Source organism: Sorex fumeus, unplaced genomic scaffold, assembly GCF_029834395.1.
Source record: "Sorex fumeus unplaced genomic scaffold, SorFum_2.1 ptg000063l, whole genome shotgun sequence".
NCBI lineage: Eukaryota > Metazoa > Chordata > Mammalia > Eulipotyphla > Soricidae > Sorex > Sorex fumeus.
In genome coordinates, this window is record NW_026606120.1 from 7,131,455 (window position 1) to 7,154,950 (window position 23,496).

The 23,496-nt window shown below is 44.7% G+C and overlaps 1 protein-coding gene across 2 annotated transcripts in view; it reads left to right on the forward strand.

The window, feature by feature from the left end:
• The window catches only part of ZNF609 (zinc finger protein 609), a 171,004-nt gene that overhangs the window by 138,555 nt on the left and 8,953 nt on the right, over nt 1-23,496 (forward strand). For both annotated transcript variants that reach the window (XM_056128098.1, XM_056128097.1), the window contains one exon: nt 22,205-22,292. In XM_056128098.1, coding sequence (XP_055984073.1) covers nt 22,205-22,292 — 88 coding nt within the window. The remainder of the gene's footprint in view (nt 1-22,204; nt 22,293-23,496) is intronic.

The window sequence follows — 23,496 nt, forward strand, 5'->3', positions numbered from 1 at the left end:
GGTGCAGTGCATAATAGAAGCTAGATAAATATTTGCTCCAGGAAGGAATAAATAAGTTCAATGAATTCTTTGTTTATGAAATACAACACTGTGTTCTAGGTTATCTGTTGTTATGTAAAAAATTAACCCCAAAGTATTCCTCTAAGACAAGAAATGGGCATAGGAATTGGCAGTGGCTTATCTCTCTTATCTGTAGATCTTTTCTGAGGTCACTGTCATTGCCAGCCCATGAAAGCTTAGAAGAGACTAAGGCATGTCCTTCCAGGTCAGAGGGGGGGGGGGGGGGCCCATTAGCAACAAGTCCCAGCTCAGCCCTCATGAGCCTCTTTTCAGGGCATTTTTGTGGGGTAGGGGGAGCTGGCCACACCCAGTGGTGTCAGGACTTAACTCTTTGTGTGCTGAGGGATTACTCCTAGGGATGCTTAGCAGACCATATGAGGTGCTGGGATCAAATCTGCGTCGGTCATGTGCAAGGAAAACACAACCCCTGTCCTATCTCTCTGGCCCCTGAAAAGGACTTCTTGAGCCTCTTCACAGTGTGTAGGCTAGATTCCCCCAAGTAATCTCAAAGAAAAAGTAAGGAGTTAGCACCTAATATGAGAATTGAAGTATTGGAAGAAAAGAAGGCGGGGAAAAAAGAATTATTCTTGGGGGTTAGAAGTGGATGCTGGGAATTGAAACCAAAGCCTTACACATGCAAGGCAAGTACTCTACAGTAAGCCACAACTATTGCAAAGGAATAGCTGTTTTTATAATTCTGAATAGAAAATATATGCACATAGTACAAATTCAAAGGTAAAATGTGTACAAAGTGAAAATCAAGTTTCCCTCCCCTGAATCCTGGCCACCCATTTTCCCTCCTTGGGAGAGACAATCTGTGTACTTATAAACAAACATTCATATACTTTATATATTCTATGCCACAAAGGTAGATGCTTTATGATAGTTAGTATTCTGGGCTTTGCTCCCATCTCCCCACCACTCACCCCGTGCGCACGCGCGCACACACACACATTTACATATATTTACACACGCACACACACATATATATGTTATATATATATGTTTCTTAGAACTTCTTTCCTACTATGTTATAGTTGTATAGTTGTTTGGGGCCACATTTGGAAATGCTGAGAGATACTCCCAGCTCGGTACTCAGGAGTCTCCTAGAGGTGCTCAGAGACCATATGTAGTACTGGGAATAGATCTGTGTCTCCTGCATTCTTAAATCTGCAGAGTATTTCATTATGTGAATGTGTAAGACTATATTTCATTGGTCTTCATTGAAGAATATTTAACTTGCTTCCCACTTTTGATGTTATAAACACAGCTGCTACAGAAAGTACCTTGCTCATTTTGTAGACAGTATTTTTTTTAGATCATTACAAAGTCATTTGTGATTGGATTTCAGTCATACAGTATCCAAGAACCATCCCTCCACCAGTGCACATTTCCCAGGTTCCCTCCCATCACCCGCTACCCCCTGCCTGCAAGACACTTTTCTTTTCTCTCACTCTCTCTTTCTCCCTCCCTCCCTCTCTCTCTGCCTCCCTCTCTCACCCCCTCTCCTTCCCTCTTCCTCCCTCCCTCTCTCTCTCCCCCTCCCTTCTTCCCTCCCTCCCTCCCTCTCCCTCTCTCCATTTAGGCATTGTGGTTTAGGCAGTATATTTTGTGGTGAAAATACCTGCAGATGACTTTTTGGGCTCAAGGAATATGTGCTTTGTGAAGGATAATGCCACTGGATGTTGATTCAGCTTTACACATTCTCCAGCAGTACAAATGAAGCTGTTTCCTTGTGCCCTTTCTAAGAATAGCAGCAGCAGGAAAATAAGAGATTTGTCCATTGAACTGTCTCAAACTTTTCCCCCAATACTGGCAATACTCAGGGATTACTCCTTGCCTCTGCTCTCAGGAATCACTCCTTTTATATTATCTCTCCATCCCTATTTTTTTTTTAAATGGATTGGGGCAGGGGGGAGTGGAACATATCTGTCAGTGCTTGGGGGCTATTCCTGGCTGTGTGCTCAAGAGTCACCCCTGGCACTTAATCAGGTGCCGTAACTCTTGTTCTACCTTTCTGGCACCATTAAAAACAAAACAAAAATACAAACACTTCACCTCATCAATTTACATTCCCATTAGCTAAATATATATCTGCTCTATGCCCAGTAATCCCAATCCTAGATTTTATAAACAATAAAAGACAAGTAAGAATATTTACAGCAGCTTCATGTGAGATACTCCCAGATTGGAAATAATTTAAACGTATTTATAAAAGCAGAATGGATGTGGGGCACAGACATAGTATAAAGATTAAGATATTTGGGGCCAGAGCTATAGCACAGCAGGTAGTGCATATGCCTTGCATACAGCCGACCCGGGTTCGATCCCCGGCATCCCATATGGTCTCCAGTACCACCAGGAGTAATTCCTGATTGCAGAGCCAGGAGTAACCCCTGAGTATAGCTGGGTGTGACCCAAAAGAGAAAAAAAAATAAAGATTAAGATATTTGCCTTGAAATCTAACTTCAAATCCCAACACCACATGTGGACCCCCAGTTACATTCAGGGTTCACACCTGAGCACAGAACCAGAACTAGCCTCCTGGGTTTGCCCTGCTCACATCCACCACCCCCCCCCCCCAAAGCAAAAATGTAGAATGGGGGCCAGATAGGTTGACCAGTGGTTAAGGGGCTTGCCCTGCAATACAGCTGACCCCGATTTGATCCTCAGTACAACCTAGTATGCCCCAAGCATCACCGGCATGCTTCCTGAGCACAGAGGCAGGAGTAAGCCCTGAGTACTGCCAGCAGTGACCCAAACATTACCTCCCACCCTACCACACACAACAAAAACAAGCAATGACTAAATTAATCAACAGGGGCTGGAGTGATAGCACAGCAGGTAGCGTGTTTGCCTTGCACGTGGCTGACCCAGGTTCAATTCCCAGCATCCCAAATGGTCCCCCGAGCACCACCAGGAGTAATTCCTGAGCGCTTGAACCAGGAGTAACCGCTGTGCATTGCCGGGTGTGACCCAGAAGCAAAAAATTAATCAACAAACATTTATTGAATCTCAACATGTAGCTAGGAATTGAGCTGGACACCCACTAGAAAAAGTATAATGAGTGTTTTTTTTTTATTATTTCTGTGGTACCAGAGATTGAACCCATATGTTCAAGGCATGAACTTTGCTTGAGTCACATCCTTGGCCGAGATACTTTATTTCAACACTGCTCCACATTGTTTTCCTAGCAAGCTTTATGAAATAAGTTTGAGGGGCTAGAGCAATAGTATAGTAGATAGAACACTTGCCTTTTATATGCAGCTGACCTGGGCTCAATCCCCGGCATTCTATATGGTTCTCTGAGCACCACCATAAGTAATTCCTGAGTGCAGAACTAGGAGTAAGCCCTGAACACCACTGTTGGGGGGGGGGGGAGAATACATGAGCTTTGGAAGGGTTTTCAGAGTGCTGTAACCAATTTATACTCCTCAGATTTAAAAAACCCTTTTTCTACAAGGTGAATAATGTCTAAAATAACATGCTTTGTTTTTTTGTGTCTGATATTTTCTTTACCTTTAGTCTTTGATCATTATTAAAATTTACTCCATTGGGCCCAGAGAGATGGTGCAGGGGTAAGGGTGCCTACTTTGCTTGTAGCTGACCCTATTTGATCCCAGCAGTAGATATGGTCCAGAGCACAGCCACGAGTGATTCCTGAGAACAGTGGTGCATGACCCAAACCCTTTCCCCACAATAAATGTATGTGTGTGTGTGTGTGTGTGTGTGTGCGCGCGCGCGCGTGTGTGTGTGCGTGTGTGTGTGTGTGAGAGAGAGAGAGAGATTGAGATTCTCTTGAATAAACGTTTAGGTTTCTCTTTCGGTCTTTTGTAAACTCACAGAATTTTAAAATTGGAAAGAGAGACTTTTTGTGGTAAGGGGTGCTTAGGGCTTAGACTTACTCCTGGCTTTGCACTAAGGTATCACTAGGCAGGTTCTGGGAACCATTTGGGTGCCATGGATTGGACCTTGGTTGGCCACATGCAAGGCAAATGCCCTACCTGCTGAGCTATCTCTCTGGCCCCTGAAAGAAACTTTTAAAGGTCATCTAGTACGGTCTTTTTATTTCACAGATGAGGACATGATGAAAACCCTCTGATAGAATAGTTCATTGGAGGGCCAGCGAGATAGTACAGCAGGAAGGGCATTTGCCTTGCACGCAGCTGATCTGGGTTCGATCCCCTCATCCCATATGGTTCCCCAAGCACCGCCAGGAGTGATCCCTGAATGCAGAGTCAGGAAAGTAGATATTTACTCAACACAAAAAATAGCCATTTTCAAACACTAGTGAGACTTCTTGGTCCCGTTATATGTAAAGATGGAAGTACTTGTCAGATTTTCTTTGTGTTTCTGTGGAAAGAATCCGTCTGGAGCTTTCATTCATTCAAAATATGTTGAGTATCTATCACATGCCGAATCTATTTCTTATCGCTGATAATAGCAGTGAGAAAGTAGATGGGCACAGTCCTTGTCTTTACAGAGCTCACATTCTAGGAGCAATAGCTCGAAGGGTTGGGGTGCGTGCTTTGCAAATATAAGCTTTGGGTTTGATCCCCAGAGCTCTGTCATCCCCAAGATTAACCTCAGTATCTGTTATTGAGCTCTAAGCCAGGTATAGCCCCCAAGTACCACCACTTAAGCCTTCAGTAAAATGCAAAATAAAAAGGAAAAAAAAACCAAGAATTTACATTCCAATAAGACTGAACAGACAGTATACAAGATAAAGAAAATAGCCGCATCGTGTACTAAAATATACCTAGGTAAGGCTAAGGGTACTAAGGATAGATGAGGGGTGAGAGTTAAGGGTGGACTCGGATAATTCTGAGAAAATATTTAGAAGAAATGAATGGAGAGTGAAACCTTTAGAACACAGGGGTTGGAGCTGGGATGTGGTGGTGGTTTCACAGGCAGACAGCAAGTCTGGAGGCTCTGAGACAAGCATTCTTGTAGTGCCCAATGAGCAAGAAGGTCCCTGACTAGAATAGAGATGAGGAGTGGATAAAAGATGTTTCGAGGTGTCAGAGTGGATAGTACATGACTAGTGTGTGGCAGTACATGGATGAAATGGGTTCAATCCCCTGCACTTCACATTGTCCCCCAAACTGGCCAGGAGTGATTGCTGAGCACAGAGCCAGGAGTATTCCCAAAGACAGCCAGGTATTGCAAAAAAAAAAAAAATCGGATGAGACAAAATGATACAGGCCAAGACCCTGAGCCCCTTAAGGGCATTTAGTAAGTAAGCATTTAGACTTTTAATGTGGGTGGGAATTTTTTAACAGAGCTCTATCTTTCTGGCGCCTGAGTTGAGAGACAGTGGTAAGTAGGAACTAAGAGGCTGCTGCAGTGATTCAAGGAGCGCTGAGAGCTGTAAGTGGTGGCGATACAGCTAAAACCAGGATGATTATGTGGTTCGAATCAACATGATCTGCTGTCAGCTGAGCAGGGCTTGAGTAGAAAGGGGTCAAGCAAACCTCCCCAGAATTTTGACCTGATTGTTGGAAGAATTTGGGGGATATGTGCCAGCTGAGCAAGAAGATTCCAGATCCCTGAAAGTACAGACCATCAGGCAGTTACAGTGAGGCCCTGGGGCTAGAAGACAGCACAGTAGGTAGTGTGCTTGCCTTGCACAAGGCTGACCCGGGTTCGATCTCTGTAATAACATATGTCCCCCAAGTCCCACCAGGAGTGATCCTTGAGCACAGAGCCATAAGCCCTGAGCACTGCCGGGTGTAACTCAAATTCTTGCATTCCCCCCACCAAAAAAAAAAAAAGAGAGAAAGTGGGTGGGCTGGAGCAATAGTATAGCAAGTAGGGTATTTGCCTTGCACATGACTGACCCAGGTTCAGTAATATGGTCCTCTGAGCACCACCAAAAGTAATTCCTGATTGCAGAGCCAGGAGTGATCCAAAAAACAAAAATAAACAAACCAAAAAAAAAAAAAAGAGGCCAGGGCTCTGCTTGTGACTTAGCAGTAAAGCACATGCCTTGCATTGCATGCATAAGACCTGGGTTTGATCCCTGACACTGCCCCCCCCACCCCAACACAACAAAAATAAGAAATGTGTGAAGGGACAGAAATAATACAGGCGGTAAGGTCTTATATATGGCCGGCCTAGTTCAGTCCCTGGAACCAGAACTGTATATGATCCTCTGAGCACAGAGCCAGGAGTAATCCCTGAGCGCTGCATAGTTTGACTCAAACCCTTCTCCCTTCCACCCCCCAAGAAAAAATTAAAAAGAGTTTCCATATGAACCAGAAGTTGCACACTTCGAAATCTCTCTGCTCTGTGATCTGTCTTTTCTTTTCTTCTTTTCTTTTCTGACCAGCTGCCTATCCCAGAGCTGGCCACACTTGTGGCAGGGGCCTTCACCTCTGTGCTGCCGCCTCCCTAACCTTCCTATGGCCCCGCACATCTGTTGGAGGGTGGGGACCGGGTTTGAATTGTCCTCAAAATGAGCTGTGCTTTGGGTTTGGTCTCCCCAGGACCAGGGGGCTCCACTGCTGCTTCATACTGAAGACTGCTCCTCAGCCTGCTCCAGGGTTGCCTGCCTTAAAGAAAGGCGAACGCTTAATACTCTAAAACCTCATCATGATTAAGGAAGACAGACCCAGGGAAATAACCTAGAGAAACAGAAGTCACTGTTCATTATTACTGTTTAAACATTGTTGTTCTCTCCAAACAGTAAGAAAAAAGTATTTGTTTTGACATGCCTTATCCACATCTTTTTTTTTTTCTTTTTGGGTTATACCAGCAATGCATAGGGGTTACTCCTGGCTCTGCACTCAGGAATTACCCCTGGCGGTGCTCAGGGGACCATATGGGATGCTGGGAATCGAACCTGGGTTGGCCACGTGCAAGGCAACGCGCTGTGCTATTGCTCCAGCCCCATTGACATCTTAGTTTTGTTGTTGATTTTTGGGCCACATCCCTTAGTGCTCAGGACTTATTCCTCACTTAGTGTTCAGGGTAACTCCTGGTGGTAATTGAGGAACCCTAAGTAGTTCCAAGGATTGAACAGGGGTCAGGATCAGCTGCACAAAAGGCAAGCTTTTTTTGGGGGGGGGGGTCACAGTAATGCTCAGGGATTCCCCTGGCTCTGCACTTAGGGATCACTCCTAGCGTTGTTCAGGGGACCATCCCTGGGATGCTGGGGACCGAACCCGGGTCAGCCACATGCGAGGCAAATACCCTACCCACTGGTTTTGTTTTTTGTGTGGGGGGGGGGTTTTTTGAGGGGGGGGTGGTTATACCCAGTAATGCTCAGGGGTTACTCCTGGCTCTGCACTCAGGAATTATTCCTGGCAGTGCTTGAGGGACCATATGGGATGCTGAGAATCAAACCCTGGTCAGCCGCGTGCAGGGCAAATGCCCTACCCACTGTGCTGTCACTCCAGTCCCCAGTACCCTACCCGCTGTACTATTGTTCCAGCCCCAAAAGGCAAGTGTCTTAACCCCTCTACTATCTTGCAGCTAGCCTTTCCTTGTTTTGTAAGTATTCCAAATAGGAAAATTTCAAAGTAAAAGCCAGCTTTTTCATTTGCTTCAGCCTACTTGTTACCCTAAAGCTAGTCTGGAACTCCGTCTGTTGTGTTTCCTCCTGTCCTCTTATTCCCGCAGCTGTCTCAACTTACAGCCTCCAAAGAAGGAAGTTACACTTGAGAGGGAAAAAAAATATTTGCTTTGACATTGAACAACACCCCATTTCATTTATTTTTTTTATGTAGGAGTACTGCAATTTATTCAGCCACTGATTAGGCTGGTTGAATTGGGCTTGAACTCCACCCCATTTTATTCTTTCAGTATTAGAATTTTTCTTCTTCCTCTCTCCCATTTCCATCACTCTGTCTGGTCTTTTCAGCTTATTCGTCATTGCTCAGGTTTGCCGATCAGACCAGAGGAAGAAGACAGATTGATACGCATTGGCAGGAGCGGGAATAACTCCTCAAAGGCCTGCTTCCTGTGTTGGGTGGTGCTCTTCTGCCCTTGTTAATGAGGGGCCGCTCTCAGTCTTCCCTTGTATAGAAATAAGTGGACTTTGTTCCATCAAGTCGGTCGCACTAATCGGCAGCCCATCTCTGGGGGAGACAGCCATTAGAATGCACTCTGCTTATAGCCAGAGAGAATTTTAGAGTAATTGCTCTCTGAGAAAGGTTTGTCTTTTCCATTAAGATGCAGAGGGCCTGAAAAGGGATCGAAATTCTGTGCTTTCCCCCTCTGTCTGCCCCTCCTGTAGTCCTGTCTTCCTCTTGTTGCTCTGTGTTTTTTTGGTTTTTGTACTGTCCCCTGTACGTGTCTTTTATCTAAACTCTTTATAGGGCCTGGGATGTAGTTCAGTGGTAGAGGTACTTGCCTTCTATGTCTGAGACCCTGGGTTTGATCCTGGAACTGCAAATAATCAAATGAAGATAAAGTAACATTTTAAGAAAATTGTGTTCTCTTTAAAAATCATATTCTCTGCCAACAAAATAGCTATGCACTAAAGATGTGTCTATTAGTACAGCAGGTTGGCTAACTGGTATGGCTCCCTGAACCCTGCAGGAATGATCCCTGAGCATTACCAGATATGGCTGGAAAATCTAAACCTGCATTTGTGTGTGTGTGTGTGTGTGTCCATTAATTTAAAATAAAGGTCTTTGATAATTACTCAACCTTTTTGTGTTATGGGAATTGAGACCTCGTAGTTTTCAGAGGCTACTTGGTTGTTTTCTAAGGAGTGGCTCCTGGTGGCACTCGGGGGACTATATTGAGGATTGAGGCAGGTGGGCTGCATGTAAGGCAGGTGCCTTAACCCCTGAACTCTTCATCCAGTCCCCCTTTTCCTTGTTTTTTATTCTCTGATTTGCAGAATAGCTTTAACCGTGCCTGTATGGCAGGATTGTTGAGAGGAATGTGCCTTCTGTTTATGGCTTCATTTGTCTGAAACTTTGCTTAAGGCTGTGAATATTTGATGAAGGGTTGTATGTGAAAGCATGTGGCATGTAACAGTATGCAAATGTTTGTATTAAAAATCCATTGAACAGGCCAGAAAAAATAGTACTGAGATTTAGGCAGTTAATCTTCTATGTCACTAACCCCAGTTTAATCCCTGGCATTTACATGATTTCCTGATCATCACTAGGTGTAACCCAGACATTTTCCTTTCTCTCACTAAAATAAAATCCAATTGACTAAACCACAGTTCTTTCCAACCCTTGTTTCATATAATTTCATTAGATTTAGACTTTCTGGTAGTATAATTTTTTTTCTTTCCAGGTCCTTTAACTAATCTGATTTTATCTGAGCATTCTGAAATCTGATTTTAAAGAGACCAGGGTCATAATAAGGTCTTATTTAAAGCCATGGCAAGAATTGGCAGGGCTAAAATCCTAATATACCATAAATTTGTCTAAGCATTGTCTTTGGGTTTCAGTTATTTGGAAGGTGTCGTGGGGGGCCACACCAGTTGTGCTCAGGGGTAATTCCTGGCTCTGTGCTTAGAGATCACTCATACAGGACTCAGGGGACCATGTAGCTTGCCAGGGTTCAAGCCTGAGTCAGCTGCTGCAAGGCAAGCACCCTCCCTGGTACTCATCTTTCCAACCCTCTTTTGGGTTTTCTGCTGTTTATTAATTCATAGGTTTTAAACATTTCTGCTTTAATTCTATAATATTAATTAAAAATCTGAGATTCATAACCTTGCCGCTAGTTATACCATAATAGAGCAAGATTTTGGATTAAGATTTTCATAGTCTAGGGGCCAGAACAATAATAAGCAGGTAGGGTACTTTGCCTTGCATACAAGCTGACACAGTATCAATACCTGGTACTGCATCCCCGAGTGTCACCAAGAGTGATCCCTGGAGAGAGAGAGGAGAGAGAGAGAAGAGATACTTGCTATAGAGGCAGGCTGGGGGAGGAGGGGTTGCAGGAAGGAAACTGGGGTCTCTGGTGGTAGGAAATAGACCCTGGTAGTGGGGTGGGTGTTGGATCATTGTTTGACTGAACCTGATTGTGAACAGCTTTGTAACTGTTTGTCTCACAGTGATGCAATTATAAATAAACAAATAAATAAATAAATAAGTGATATCCTGAACACAGAACCAGGAGTAAAGCCTGAAACAAGCCAGGTGTGTCAGAACACCACCCTCTCCAGGTTTTTTTTTTTCTGACTCTATATCCAGACATTTTTAAAATGCTTAAATAACAGTAGCCGGGGCAATAGTACAATGGGTAGGATGTTTGCCTTACACACATCTGACCCAGATTCAGTCCCCACCACCAGTAAGTTCCCTGAGCCTATAGGTGTGATTCCTGAACACAAAGCTAGGAGTAGGCTCTGAGCGCCATCCAATATGCCCCAGCAACAAAAAGAAATAGCATTCTACATCTACAATGGATATGAACACAGATGAAAGGCATTGGGTGTGATGAATCAAACATTTTATTGGCACATTGTATTGCGTTTTTTACCATTAAATGCAAACAAAAGTTAATTTTGAAAATGCCTAGACTTGGCATTCATTCACCTGCATCCCAAGTAGAGATGCCCAGTTCCTCTTCAGGGCTGCACAGGGAGGACTGCTCCCAGGCATGCTCGCAGGACTCCTCCAGATGAGTCTCAATCAGCTAGGCTGGCGTTTCATTGTGAGAGGCTGTAGTGCTAGGGATTACCCTCTCTCTGGAGAAACCCATGTTCTATCTCAAACAGGTCACTTGTTTGGTTTGATTTGGTGGCCACACCCAGTAGTGCTCAGGGATCACTCCTGATGGGGCTCAGAGTACCCTGTGGGATGCTGGGGATCAAACTCAGGTCAGCTACATGCAAGGAATACCTTAACCTCTGACCTAGCTCTCAGACCACAACACATACCTTTCCTCTCCTTTCTAATAAAATGTATTGACTTCAAAAATAATAATAAAATTCCAGCCTCTCAATATATACATAAAAGAATGTTTCTTGAAATTTCTACTAAGGTCAGGCTAGATGATCTACTATATTCAAACGGTAATACCTCTTTGCTCCAAACACTTGATCAAAAAAAGTATATAAAGTGAAAATGAATGTATGGGAATTCAAAAACAGAAAACCTGTCTCGCTAGAGAGATGGTACAGGAGGTGAGGCCTGGTAGGCGACTGGCTCCAGGTCAGTTCCCGGGACCACATAGAGTCACAATCAGGGGAATAGCCTCTGAGCACTGATGGGCGTGGACCCCCAAAAAGCTGAGTAGCTGTCTCCATGGACTGAAGCTAGAAGAGATGTGTCTCTGTGACTGCAGCTGTGTGCTTCTTGGCTCCCAAGTCTTGGAACAAGAAAAGGAGAATGAGTTCCTAAGAAGGGGAAACCAGTTACTGAAAATGCCCCATAAAGAGACAGAACTTGAAGCCAGAAGGTCATGATCTCCAGCACATAATCTGCCTCCTAAAAGGAAACTTTAAGAAGTTCCTGAGTGGGAAGAGGACGTTTCAGGCTCTATGAAGAAGTTTGTCAAGCTGCCTGCTGGTTGCCTGCTGGTTCATTATTAGAACTCTGATTTCCTAAATTTCTTCTAGTGCTCAGATCACTATTTAGGTTAGTATCTTAGGCGATTAGGTGGAAGAAGACCTCATACCCCAAAAGAGCCTGCAAAACCAGGTCTTTATAAAATAGAAATCTATGGCCAGGAATGATGGCTCAGAGTGTTGGAGTGCATGCTTTCTTTGCAGGAGGCAGGTTTGATCCCCAGCAGTGCATGGCCCCTAGAACATCAGTTGGAATGGTCACAAAACGAAATTAAAATAGAAATCTAATGCTAAGAAAGATGGCCAGTAAATTTTAACCAGGCCTTCTACTTTGGGGGAAATTGAGCAGAAATACTTTTTCCCTGTTTCTCTCACCTTAGATTGTAATATAACAAACATTTTGTGTTTGTCTGTTTCTTTGGAGACCACTGAGCAATGCTCAGGGCTCACTCCTGGCTCTGCACTCAGGGATCACTCCTGGCGGGGCTCAAGGGACCATATGGGGTGCTTGGAATCAACTCCGGGCTGGCCACAAGCACGGCAACCACCCTACCCACTCTACTTTTTCCAGCCCTGTATAATACTTTATAAACAAAATTAAGGAAAGTGGAGAAAAGCAGGTGGTCCTGGGCCAGGACTCAAAGGGCTGGAACCCATGCTTTGCATTCAGGGGAACCCCCGGCATCACATGGTCTAAGCACAGCAGGGAGCAACCCCCAACCACCACTGGATGTGGCCCAGAAAAACAAAAAACCTACAGAAGAAGGAGTCCAGGACTCAAGGGACAACATGACGGTAAGTTCTCAGGATTTTTTTTTTTTTTTGCCTCATTTATCCCAGGCATGGAACTGAACATTATATATATATATAATCTTTTTTTGTTTGTTGGGGCAGGGTAAGGGGAGGGTTGGGGGTCTTTTTGTTTTGTTTTGTTTTATTTGGGTTCCTCACCTGGCAGTGCTTAGGGGTTGCTCCTGGTAGTACTGGAGATTACAGGGTTTGGGGCTTGAGATTGAACTCAGGGTTCCTGCATGCAGAGCCTGTACTCCAGTTCTTTGAGTCATCTTGCAAACCAAGAACCTAATATTTAACAATCACAACTAAATTGCTCACTCCCCTACCCTGAGGGATGAAGCAAGGATATCTGCTCTCACTCCTCCTGTTCAGCATAGGCCCAGATAGTCTAGATCGTGCGACCAGACAAGAAAGGACAAACTGGGGAGGGGGTAATTGGTGTAGAATCCCTGCCCGGCAGTCATGCAGTCTCAAGTTTGATCCCCAGCAACATCCCAACATCACCAGTTCATTGCCCAGCAGCACAGCCCTTGTTGTCCCCACACCACAGAAGTGTGCGATACCGAGTGCTCAGCAGCCACATGTGAGAGCATAGCAGGAGTATTTGACCACTGGATATTTGGAATAGCATCAATAATACAGGGGAAGTAGAGGGCTGGAGTGATAGCACAGTGGGTAGAGCGTTTGCCTGCACACGGCCGACCCGAGTTTGATTCCCAGCATCCCATATGGTCCCCCGAGCACCGCCAGGAGTAATTCCTGAGTGCATGAGCCAGGAGTAACCCCTGTGCATTGCCAGGTGTGACCCAAAAAGCAAAAAAATTTTAAAAAATGTAATAATAATAATAAAGGGGAAGTAAAGGGACAAAAAGTTGTACAGAGGTACATGGTACATGGAAAAATCTACCAAAAAACCTTCTAAAACTAGTAAATGAATTTTTGTTTGCAGCTGAATATTAATTTTGTGGGATGAGCTGAGAGTACAGTGGGTAGGGTACTTCCTTACCTTGTACATACCTGATCCAGGTTCAATCTCTGGCACATATAGGATCTCTTAAGTGATCCCTGAGCACAGAACCAGAAGCAAGCATCAAATATCACTGAGTGTGGCCCCAAAGCAAAGTAGAACAACAACAAAGAACCCAGAAACAAAATCACAAATATACTCAACTGAATTTTGGCAAAGGTGCAGATTCTTAGAGTAAGAGGTAGGGCATCCTCTTCTTCCTCTTCCTCTTTCTCCTCCCCTCCCACCTCTCCCTCCTCCCTTCTTCATTGGAATACACAGATTCCACTCCTGAGCTGGAGCGATAGTACAGCAGGGAGGGCATTTGCCTTGCACATGGCTGACCCACGTTCAGTCCCCAGCATCCCATAAAATCCCTGAGTACCACCAGGAGTAATTCCTGAGTGCAGAGCCAGGAGTAACCCTTGAGCATCACCAGGTGTGGCTCAGAAACAAAACAAAGTTCATAAAAGCAACAAAACTCCTACGAGAAATTCACAGAATTGGGGGCCGGAGCAATAGTACAGCAGGTAGGGCATTTGCCTTGCACAAGGCCAACCGGGGTTTGATGCCTGGTATCCCATATGGTCCCCCAAGCAACGTCAAGTGTAATTCCTGAGTGCAGAGCCAAGAGTAACCCCTGAGCATTGCTGGGTGTGACCCAAAAAGGGAAAAAAGACTTTCACAAAATGGATCAAGAACCACAAATTATAAAGCTTTGAAATATTTGTGGCTAAGAATATGACTCAAGTAAAGCCTGCCTTGCATGTGTGGGGCTCTGGGTTTGGTCCCCAATACCACATGTCGATCTTACCCACCACAACTGCTTGTAACTCTGGTGGTCCACTTCTGCAGAGTAGTGCTGGGAACCAAACCCTTGTAAACAATGCAATATGTATACTCTACCACTGAACCTAAAACAATTGTTTCTTTTTAAATGCATGTGTCTTGTGTTTTTTCTTCCTATGGTGGCAGTGACATTCATGTTTATGGCTTTGGTATGCAGTTTCTTCACTTCCATCACAGCCAGTATGCCCAGGACCATCCCCCACTGCCCTCATGTCACTTGAGTTACCTCTTCCATCCCAGAAGGGAGTGCTGTTGCTGCTCCTTTGAGTTTAGGCCACACCCAGCTGTGCTCAGGGATCACTCCTGACAGTGCTCAGAGTATATGTAGTACTTGGGATTGAAATAACATGCAAGCTAATAGCCTTAATCCTGTGCTATCTCACTGGCCCCCTAAAATTGTTTTTAATAGAGTATTTAGAAGGCCCAGAGAGATCGTACAATAGGTAAGACACTTGCCTTGCACATGGCTAACCCAGGTTCAATCCCTGGCACCCCATATGGCCCCCCGAAATCCCTCTCTCCACCCCACCATCACCAAGTGGGACAAAAAGTTAAGTTTCTAGCTGTAGATTCCACTTATCTGATATTCTTTAAAATGACAATGAAATAAAGAACACAATAGTGGTTGCCAGGAAATAAGGTGGGGGATGGAGAGAGAAGGGAAATGAACGTAGCTATGAACAGGCCACATGACTAAAGAGAGAGTACAGCAGAAGGACACTTTCCATGCACAACATGGACTATCAATTTGATCCCCAGCACCACATATGGTCCCCTGAGTTCATAAGGAGTGATCCCTGAATACACAGTCGAAGTACAAAAACCAGCCATTTGAGGACCTTGTGTTGATGGGAACTAAATAGTACATGTGTATAAAAATTCACCAATTTTGAATCCTGAAGATGAGAAATAGTCATTGAAATATGTTATAGTCATTGAAAATGTTTTAATGTGCAGTCAGAAAAAATAGAAATTAGAAGAATCAGACACAAAAAAAATGTATGACAGTCACCATAAATATACTTGAAATAGGGGCTGGATCGATAGCACAGCAGGTAGGGTGCTTGCCTTGCATGCGACCGACCCCGGTTCAATTCCCAGCATCCCATATGGTCCCCCGAGGACCCCAGGAGTAATTCCTAAGTTCAGAGCCAGGAGTAATCCCTGTGCATCACTGGGTGTGACCCCAAAAAAAGAAAAAAATACTGAAAGAGCTGGAAAGACTGGCAGGCTTTGAATAGAAGTCAGTAAATCCAGATTAGGGTTGAACACTATAGATGAAAGTATGTATTTACCTCCCACTACTGTCCCTTTTGGGACCCATTCAAATGCTAATTAAAGGAGTACAATTTTCAGGTATAAATTCACAAGGTAAAGAAAACAGACCCAGACTGCTGCAGGCAGGTGTGATCAGTGGAAGGTTGGAAACGAGAAAGCAGATGCATGATGCTGACTTAAGAGACCCAAAAAAAATGCCCTGAGCACAACCCAGTCCAGCCAAACCCCCTCAAAAAGGACTGAAACAGAAGAGTACTCAGAGGGAAAAGCGCCGCCTGAGAACAAAAACAGCTATTTTTGTTTTATTTTGTTTGGGGGTCACACCCACGGATGCTCAGAGGTTACTCCTGGCTCTGTACTCAGAATTAATCCCGGTGGTGCTCAGGGGAACCATGTAGGGAGCTGCAAATCAAAGCCAGGTCAGCTACATGCAAGTCAAATGTTCTATCACTTGGATTATCTCTTCAGTGTCTAGAGCAAGTACTTATTAAAATACTGTAACATTTTCAATGGGAGCCACCAGAACTATAGCCAGCCGTGTGGTGCCAGGGGTGGAGCTTAAAGACCATGAGCTCAGCATGTGCTTAGTATGTGCTCTACCCCTTGCTCTCTTCCCAGACTCCTCCCCACTCCCAAGTCTTATAATTCAGAAACCTTCAGAAGCAATGTACAGCCGGATGGTTTTGTGTTGCATGGCTATTCTTTGGTTTTGGAGTTGGGATGGGGAAAAGGCGCCTGGAGGCCATGCTCAACAGTGCTCAGGGTGTACTCCTGGCTCTATGTAGGGCTCCCTCCCCGTGGGGCTCAGGGGTCCTTTGGTGGGTGCTGTGACTTGAACTGAGCTTGGCTACATGCAGACAACTCCACAGTTGAGATATATACTTTGCTGCTGGCAGTCCCTGGCACCAGTGCTCTCCAGGTACCGCCAGGTGTGATTCCAACATCAAAAATAAATAACAGTAAAATGGGAAAAAAAAATCAGTATCTAACTTGAAAGATGAAGTTCCTATGGAATATAGAGCAAAAGACAAATAAATTGGGATCTGGGTGAAAGATGAAGATTAGTCTCAATTCAGTGCTTCCAGAGTGGGATGTACGTGCTCCCAGTGGATACTGGGGTAGTCTAGGGCTGAGCAGGCTGGGAGTAGCCTTGAGTACAACCAAGGGTCACTCTCTCTTTGCTTGAAGAAGTAGATTTCTGATGAGTCTTTTTAAACTAAGGTTGGGCACCTTTGTATTTAAACAGGTTGAAATCATACAACAGTAGAATTCTGTTAAAAGTCAGTAACAAAAAGATACCTGGAAAATCCCCAGGATCTTGAAAAATTGACAGCTTTTTTCCCCAGGATCAAAATGAAATTGCCAGATAAACTAGAAATATTTTTACCTATATAATAATAATGATGATGAAAATATATAATCATAATAATAAGATATATAATAATAATGAAAATATGCTAAAATTAAAAGAGTGCCAGAGTGATAGTAAAACAGGTACAGAGCAGATAGTACAGATATTGCTTGCCTTACAGACAGCTGACATGGGTTCAATCCCCAGCATGCCATATGGTCCACCGAGCACCCCCAGGAGTAATTCCTGAGCATCACCAGCTATGGCCCAAAAACCAACAAAAATAAATACTTACATTAAAATGGAAAAAAATCAAAAACAGAAGTTGCTGTAAAGGTTTTTTCTGTAAAGGTCCAGATTGTCACTATTTCAGGCTTTGCAGCTGACCCGTTCACTCTTTCATACTGAGCGCAGTCTTAGGACACAGAGTCAAGCACAGATCATATGTAAGTGAATAATTTTGATCAACCGAAGTGTAGGACACTGGGGCCCAATAAAATAAATTATGGTACATTTTAAAAATCATCTTAGGGGCTAGAGCAATAGTACAGCAGGTAGAGCATTTGCCTTGCATGCAGCCAACCTGGGTTCAATTTCTGGCATCCCATATGATCCTCCAAGCACCACCAAGCACTCCAAGAATCACCAGGGGTGATTCCTGAGTGTGGAGCCAGGAGTAATCCCTAAGCATTGCCAGGTGTGATGCAGAAAGCCAAAAAAAAATCATTCTAATGCAGTTATACACTATGGCTGGTTCTAATACAGCTTTGCTCATGGGCAACAATATCTGAATTTCATGTATTTTCACATAAAATTCAATTTTTTCTATTAAAAATGTAGAGGCTGAGGCTGGGCACTTTGCTTACATGTGGCCATCCCAGGTTTGCTCCCCAGCACCCCATAAGGTGCCCTGAGCACAGCCAGGTGTGGCCAAAAATAAATAGGGACCAGAGAGATAGTACAGAAAGTCGGGCAGACAAACAATAAGTTCTTTTGGGAGGTGATGGAGACTATACCCAACAGTAGTGAGGGATTGTTCCTGGCTCCGTACTCAGGATTGACGCCAGCTGTGCTCAGGAGACTATATGTGGTGTTACATATTCAAACCAGAGTTGGTGGAATGCAAGGCAAGCACTTCAATTCTTGTACTATCTCTCTGGTGTTAACAAAAAAAGTTTTGTAGGAAAAATGTCCCAAAAAACAGATCAGAAAATTAAGTTCAGGGGCCAGAGTAGTACTGGGGTAGGGCTCTTGCCTTGTATGTGGCAGGTCCCAGTTTCATCCCCTGATGAAACTGGGTAGTATCGCATAAGATCACCCGAGCACTGCTGGGATAACTCTTGAACACTCCCAAAGTTGAGGTCTGGAGTGTGTGTTAGAGTGGGATCCTCTCCCTTGGATGCGTGAAGCCTGGATTTCAGTCCCGCCACTGGCATCTTTCCTGGGAGCTTCCCTAGCACAGTGCACAAGTCCATTCCTTGCCAGACACTTTATACCAGGTGAAATTTCAAATCATTCCAAGATTTGTGTAAGGATTTGTGTCTCCCAGGTGGTACTTGGAAGTCCCTGGGGGTGATTCCTGGTCAGGCAGGCAGCAGCTGCAGTCCTCGGGCCCACAGATGGAGTGCCTGTTGGGCTCTGTGAGGCTGCAGCTGTGAGGTGCCACATTGCTGTGCTCAGGGGCCTCCAGGGCTCACGGGATTCTCAGGGACTGTGTGGTGCCAACATCTGAACCAGGTTAGTTCAGTACCTACCCTGTAATATCTCTCCAGTCTCCTGATCGAAGATGGAATCACAACATAGAGGCCAAGGAGGTGGCTCAAAGGGCTGGATCTCTTGCTCACCTATCAGAGGACTGGATTCAAGCCCTGACATCAGAGAGTCCCTGGAGCACTACCAGAGGAGGTCAGATAAAAGACAACCAAAAGTCCAGAGAATCATAATATAAAATACTAAAAGGACCCATAAGGACAGGGCCTTCTAAAACAGACAAAACCTCTGAATCCATCAAAGATTGATAAATGGGACTGAAGTGGTGGTACAGCGGTCGGGCACTTTCCTTGTTTGTGGTGACCTGGTTCAAACCCCAGCACTCCATATGGTCCCCCAACCAGGAGTGATCCCTAAGCACTATTGTGTGTGGCCCCAGAGAAATAAAACTTTAAAAATACAAATAGACCTTGAAGTGGGAGCTATAGTACAGTGACTTGGCACTTTGTATGTTCAATTCCCAGCACTCCATAAGGTCCCCTGAACCCTGCCAGGAGTGATCCCCAAGCACAGAACCAGGTATAAGTCCTGAGTACAGGTGGGTAGAACAGAAAAACAAAAAAAATAAGAAAATTGATAAATGCGGCAACATCAAAAATTAATTTCTGGACCTTCCCACTCTGGCAAAGTCTGTGATCTCTCCCTCTTCCCCCCCCCCCTTTTTCTGTTTTTGGTAGGAGGATCACACCAGTGATACTCAGGAGCTGCTCCTGGCTCTGCACTCTGGAATTATTCCTAGCAGTGCTTGGGAACCATATGGGATGCCGGAGATCCATCCCGGGTCAGCCGCATGCAAGGCAAACGCCCTACCCTCTGTACTGTCACTCTGGGCCCTGACCTGTATTTCTTGAACATGTGTCTCTGTTTCTCTCATTTCTCTGAGTTTCCTTAAGGCAGTTCTACTTCCCTAAAAAATAAATTCATTTATAGATAGCTTTAATCACCATTAGCAAATGACATCAAAAGAAAATGCATGGGGCTGGAGCAATAGCACAGCGGGTAGGGCATTTACCTTGCACGCAGCCAACCTGGGTTTGATTTGCAGCATCCCATATGGTCCCCTGAGCACTGCCAGGGGTAGTTCCTGAGTGCAGAGCCAGGAGTAGCCCCTGTGATCGCCAGGTGTGACCCAGAAAGAAAGCAAAAAAAAAAAAAAATGCATGGTTTGTATTAAAGAAAAAAAGACTTTCTAATACATTGAGAGTTACAAGTAAGAAAAAGATTGATAATTCCGTAGGAAAAGATCAACCAAGTGTTACCACTAGGGCCCAATAAAATAAATTACGGTACATGTTAAAAATCATTCTAATTCAGCTTTTGAAAACCATGAAATATCTCATGTACTCATAATCAAAAATATAATGGTTATGTGAAAGAGTGAAGAAAAGGGGGCAGAGCATTGTATGTATTGGTTCAGTTTTAGGAAGAATATATAAACTTTTCCTTATAAATCTTGGCAGGAGGCATACATGGGTAGGGATGGATAATTCTGAGTAGGACAACTGGAAGACTTGAGAACAGAGACACGAGAAGGGCATTTGTCTTGCATGTGTGTCTGACCCAGGTTTAATCCCTGGCACCCAATATGGTCCCCCATGTCCCATCAGGAGTGATCCCTGAGCTTAGAGCCAGGAGTAAGTCCTGAGAACCTATGAGTGTGGCCCAAAAAAGGCCAAGGGGGGTGGGGGTAAACAGTGACAGGAGGAACACTATATATATATACATGTATATATATATATACATATATATATACATGTATATATATATGGGTTTGTTAAGTTTGGGGGTTTGGGGTTTGTTTCGGGGCTTCTACTGCTCAGGAGACCCTGTGCAGTGCTGGGGATGGAATCTGAGTCAGCTACATGCAAGACAAGTGCCTTTCCTTCGGTACTAGCTCTCCAGCCCCTGTTGTGATTTTGGTTTTTGTTTGCTACCTTTTGAGTTTTGGAGTATGACTATATTATCTATTGAAAAGTTTTTTGTTTGTTTTGGGACCAAACTCAGCGGTGCTCAAGCTTCTTCCAGCCTGCTATTCAGGTTTCATTCCTGGCAGTGCTGAGAGGACTGTGTGGTGTCTTTTGAGCCACCTCCCCGGTTCTCAAAAGTATTTTTAAATAAAATGAATATGTCATAAATATTTGTTGCAATGTCATCTAAGATCAAAAATGTGCCAGAAAAGTAGGGCTGGAGCAGGTAGGGTGCTTGCCTGCAGCACCCATATGTTCCCCTGAGTCTATCAGGAGTGATCCTTAGTGTGGATTCATGAGTAAGACCAGAATACCACCAGTATGTGCCCTGCAAAAAGAAAAAAGATACTGAGAAACTGAGTGTTCATCAATAGGACAAATGTAAATTGTGGCCAAGTTATACAGTGATATATATTTGAGAACAGTTAAAATGAATAGGATAAGTTTTTATGTCAACATAGAACAATCACAGGATTTGCAATGTTGGGGTTAGAGAGGTAGTCCAAGAGTTTAGGCGCTTGTCTTGCACACACTGGGCAATCGCCAAAAAGGAAAATAGAAAATGAATTTATAATGTTAAGTAGAAAGGAACCCTCTCGGAGAGCACAGCAAGCTACCTAGCGTGTCCTGCCTGCATGGCAGAGCCTGGCAAACTCCCTATGGTGTATTCAGTATGCCAAAAACAGTAACAACAAGTCTCACGATGGAGACGTTACTGGTGCCTGCTCAAGCAAATCAGTGAACAATGGGAGAACAGTACTACAGTGCAGTGCTAAGTAAAAAAGGAAAACTACACTCCCAGAATGATCCCATCAGTAGAAAGTGTGAAAATAAAGGCCACACCGCTTTGCAAAATACGGCACAAAATTTTACAAATCCATTGAGCTGGGTGGTAGGTATATGAGAGGTTCTTTTTTGGGGAGAGGGTTGGTTTTTAGTTTTTGTTTTTGAGCCACACCAGGCTGTGCTCAGTGTGTCTTACTGCTGGCTCTGCACTGAGGGATCACTTCTGACATGGCAAGTGGACCATATGGGTTGCCAGGGATTAAACCTGGATCGACTATGTGAAAAGCAGGTGCTCTGGGGTTAGTCCTGGCTCTGTGTTCAAGGATCACTCCTGGTGGGACTTGGAGGACCATATTGGGTGCTAGGGATTGAACTCCAGTTGTCCATCATGCAAGGCTATACCCTACCCACTGTACTCTGTCTACCTCCACTACTTGTTGTTTTTTTGTTTTTGTTTTTGTTTTTTACTTAAGAAGATGTGCCTTGGAACAGAGTTATAATACAGGAGTTAAAGCTCTTGCCTTGCATGCAGCCAACCGTGGTTTGATCTCTAGCATCACATATGGTCCCTGAACACACCCAGGAGTGCACCTCCCTCCAAAAAAAAAAGTAAATAAAACCACAAGAAGAAAATTTGCCTTTATCGGACCACAGAACTTTTGCAGTAAGTGCCCCTTTCACAGACCTCCAGTAGGCAGCTCCTCAGGGCCATTTTGGCCCAATCCTGCTTTTTCAGTAGGGCCCAGAGCAGCCAGCCCTTCAGCTCCTCTCAAAACTGGAGCAGTTCTTCTGGGAAGTGCTTATCTTGGGACCCAGCAGGCTCCCCTGTGTCTATATCCAGTCTTCTTGTCTTGCAGGGATGTTGGTGGTGAATGTAACGTGGAGAAATAAGACATACGTAGGTACACTTCTAGACTGCACCAGGCATGATTGGGCACCTCCCAGGTAAGCCCCCTGATGTTTCACTCCTTCGCCCTGTATGCTGCTCTGAGTACAACAGCTTTGAAAAAGTCCCCAGCACGTTATGGGGTGGAGGCAAGGGAGCCCTTGGCATTCACCTGCCACTCAGGAGTAAAAATGAGTTAGGGACTGACAGGTGGGGTGGAACAGGGAAGAGATCCTGTTTAAGACTTTATTTGGAATTATTAAATTCTGGATTCCACCTTCAGGCAAAGATCATAGAGTCTGCATGAACAAATATTCACTGAGGACACCATTTGTTTTCCCCACTTGGGGGGTGGTTGCTGACCCCACCCCCCACTCCCAGCAGTGCTTAGGGCTACTCTAGGCTCTGTGCTCAAGGATTAGACCCAGTGCTGCTGGGTGGGCAGGGGTGTGAGTGGGAACTATGTGGTGCTGGGGGTTGAACTGGGGTCAGTCATATGCGAGGCAAATTTTGTACTGTCTCTCTGGCCCAGTGATGCCTTTTTTGATAGAAGCTATTTCTCAGGGAGAAAACGTCGGGGTACTATGTGGTCTAGGTAGGGATTGAATCTGAGCAAAGCATGTGCTCCAGCCCTTTGAGTCACCCCCCAGCTCTTCTCTCAGAAACTTAAATGCCAGAATATTGTGAGTCTTATTTGACCTTTTTAAGGGGGATTGCCCAGCCTCATGCATATAAGACATGCACTCTTCCCCTCAGCTGTGGCCCTGGCCCGTGTGTGTGTGTGTGTGTGTGTGTGTGTGTGTGTGTGTGTGTGTGTGTGTGTTTAAATATTTTTTTAATGTTGTTTTGGGTCCACACTGAGCAGACTGAGCTCAAAGGCAAAGGGGCTCAGGACAGAAGTGCCAGGGGACCATGTAGTATCAGGGTCGACCCAGGGGTCCTGCATGCCAGGCCTGTGCTTCAGCACTTTGAGCATCTCCCTGACCCCTTTTTCAGCTTTGAAGCTACACGGTGTGGGTTTCAGGACCTCTCCTTCCCTTCAGACTGACTTTCAATGAATGGCACTATACAGCTTTCTCCCAAGAGGAGGATCTGTTTGCCAGGTGTGGGAAGCCCAGTGTGGGGGACTGGTCAGAGCCAGCGTGCAGAAGCCAAGGAGCTCGCCCTCCTGCAGGTCCCTTTCACAGTCAGTGTCACTGAAAGTTTGATAACTGCATCCAGGCAGCTCTGGAGTCTGCAGCTAAACTCAGGTTTGAAGCTCTT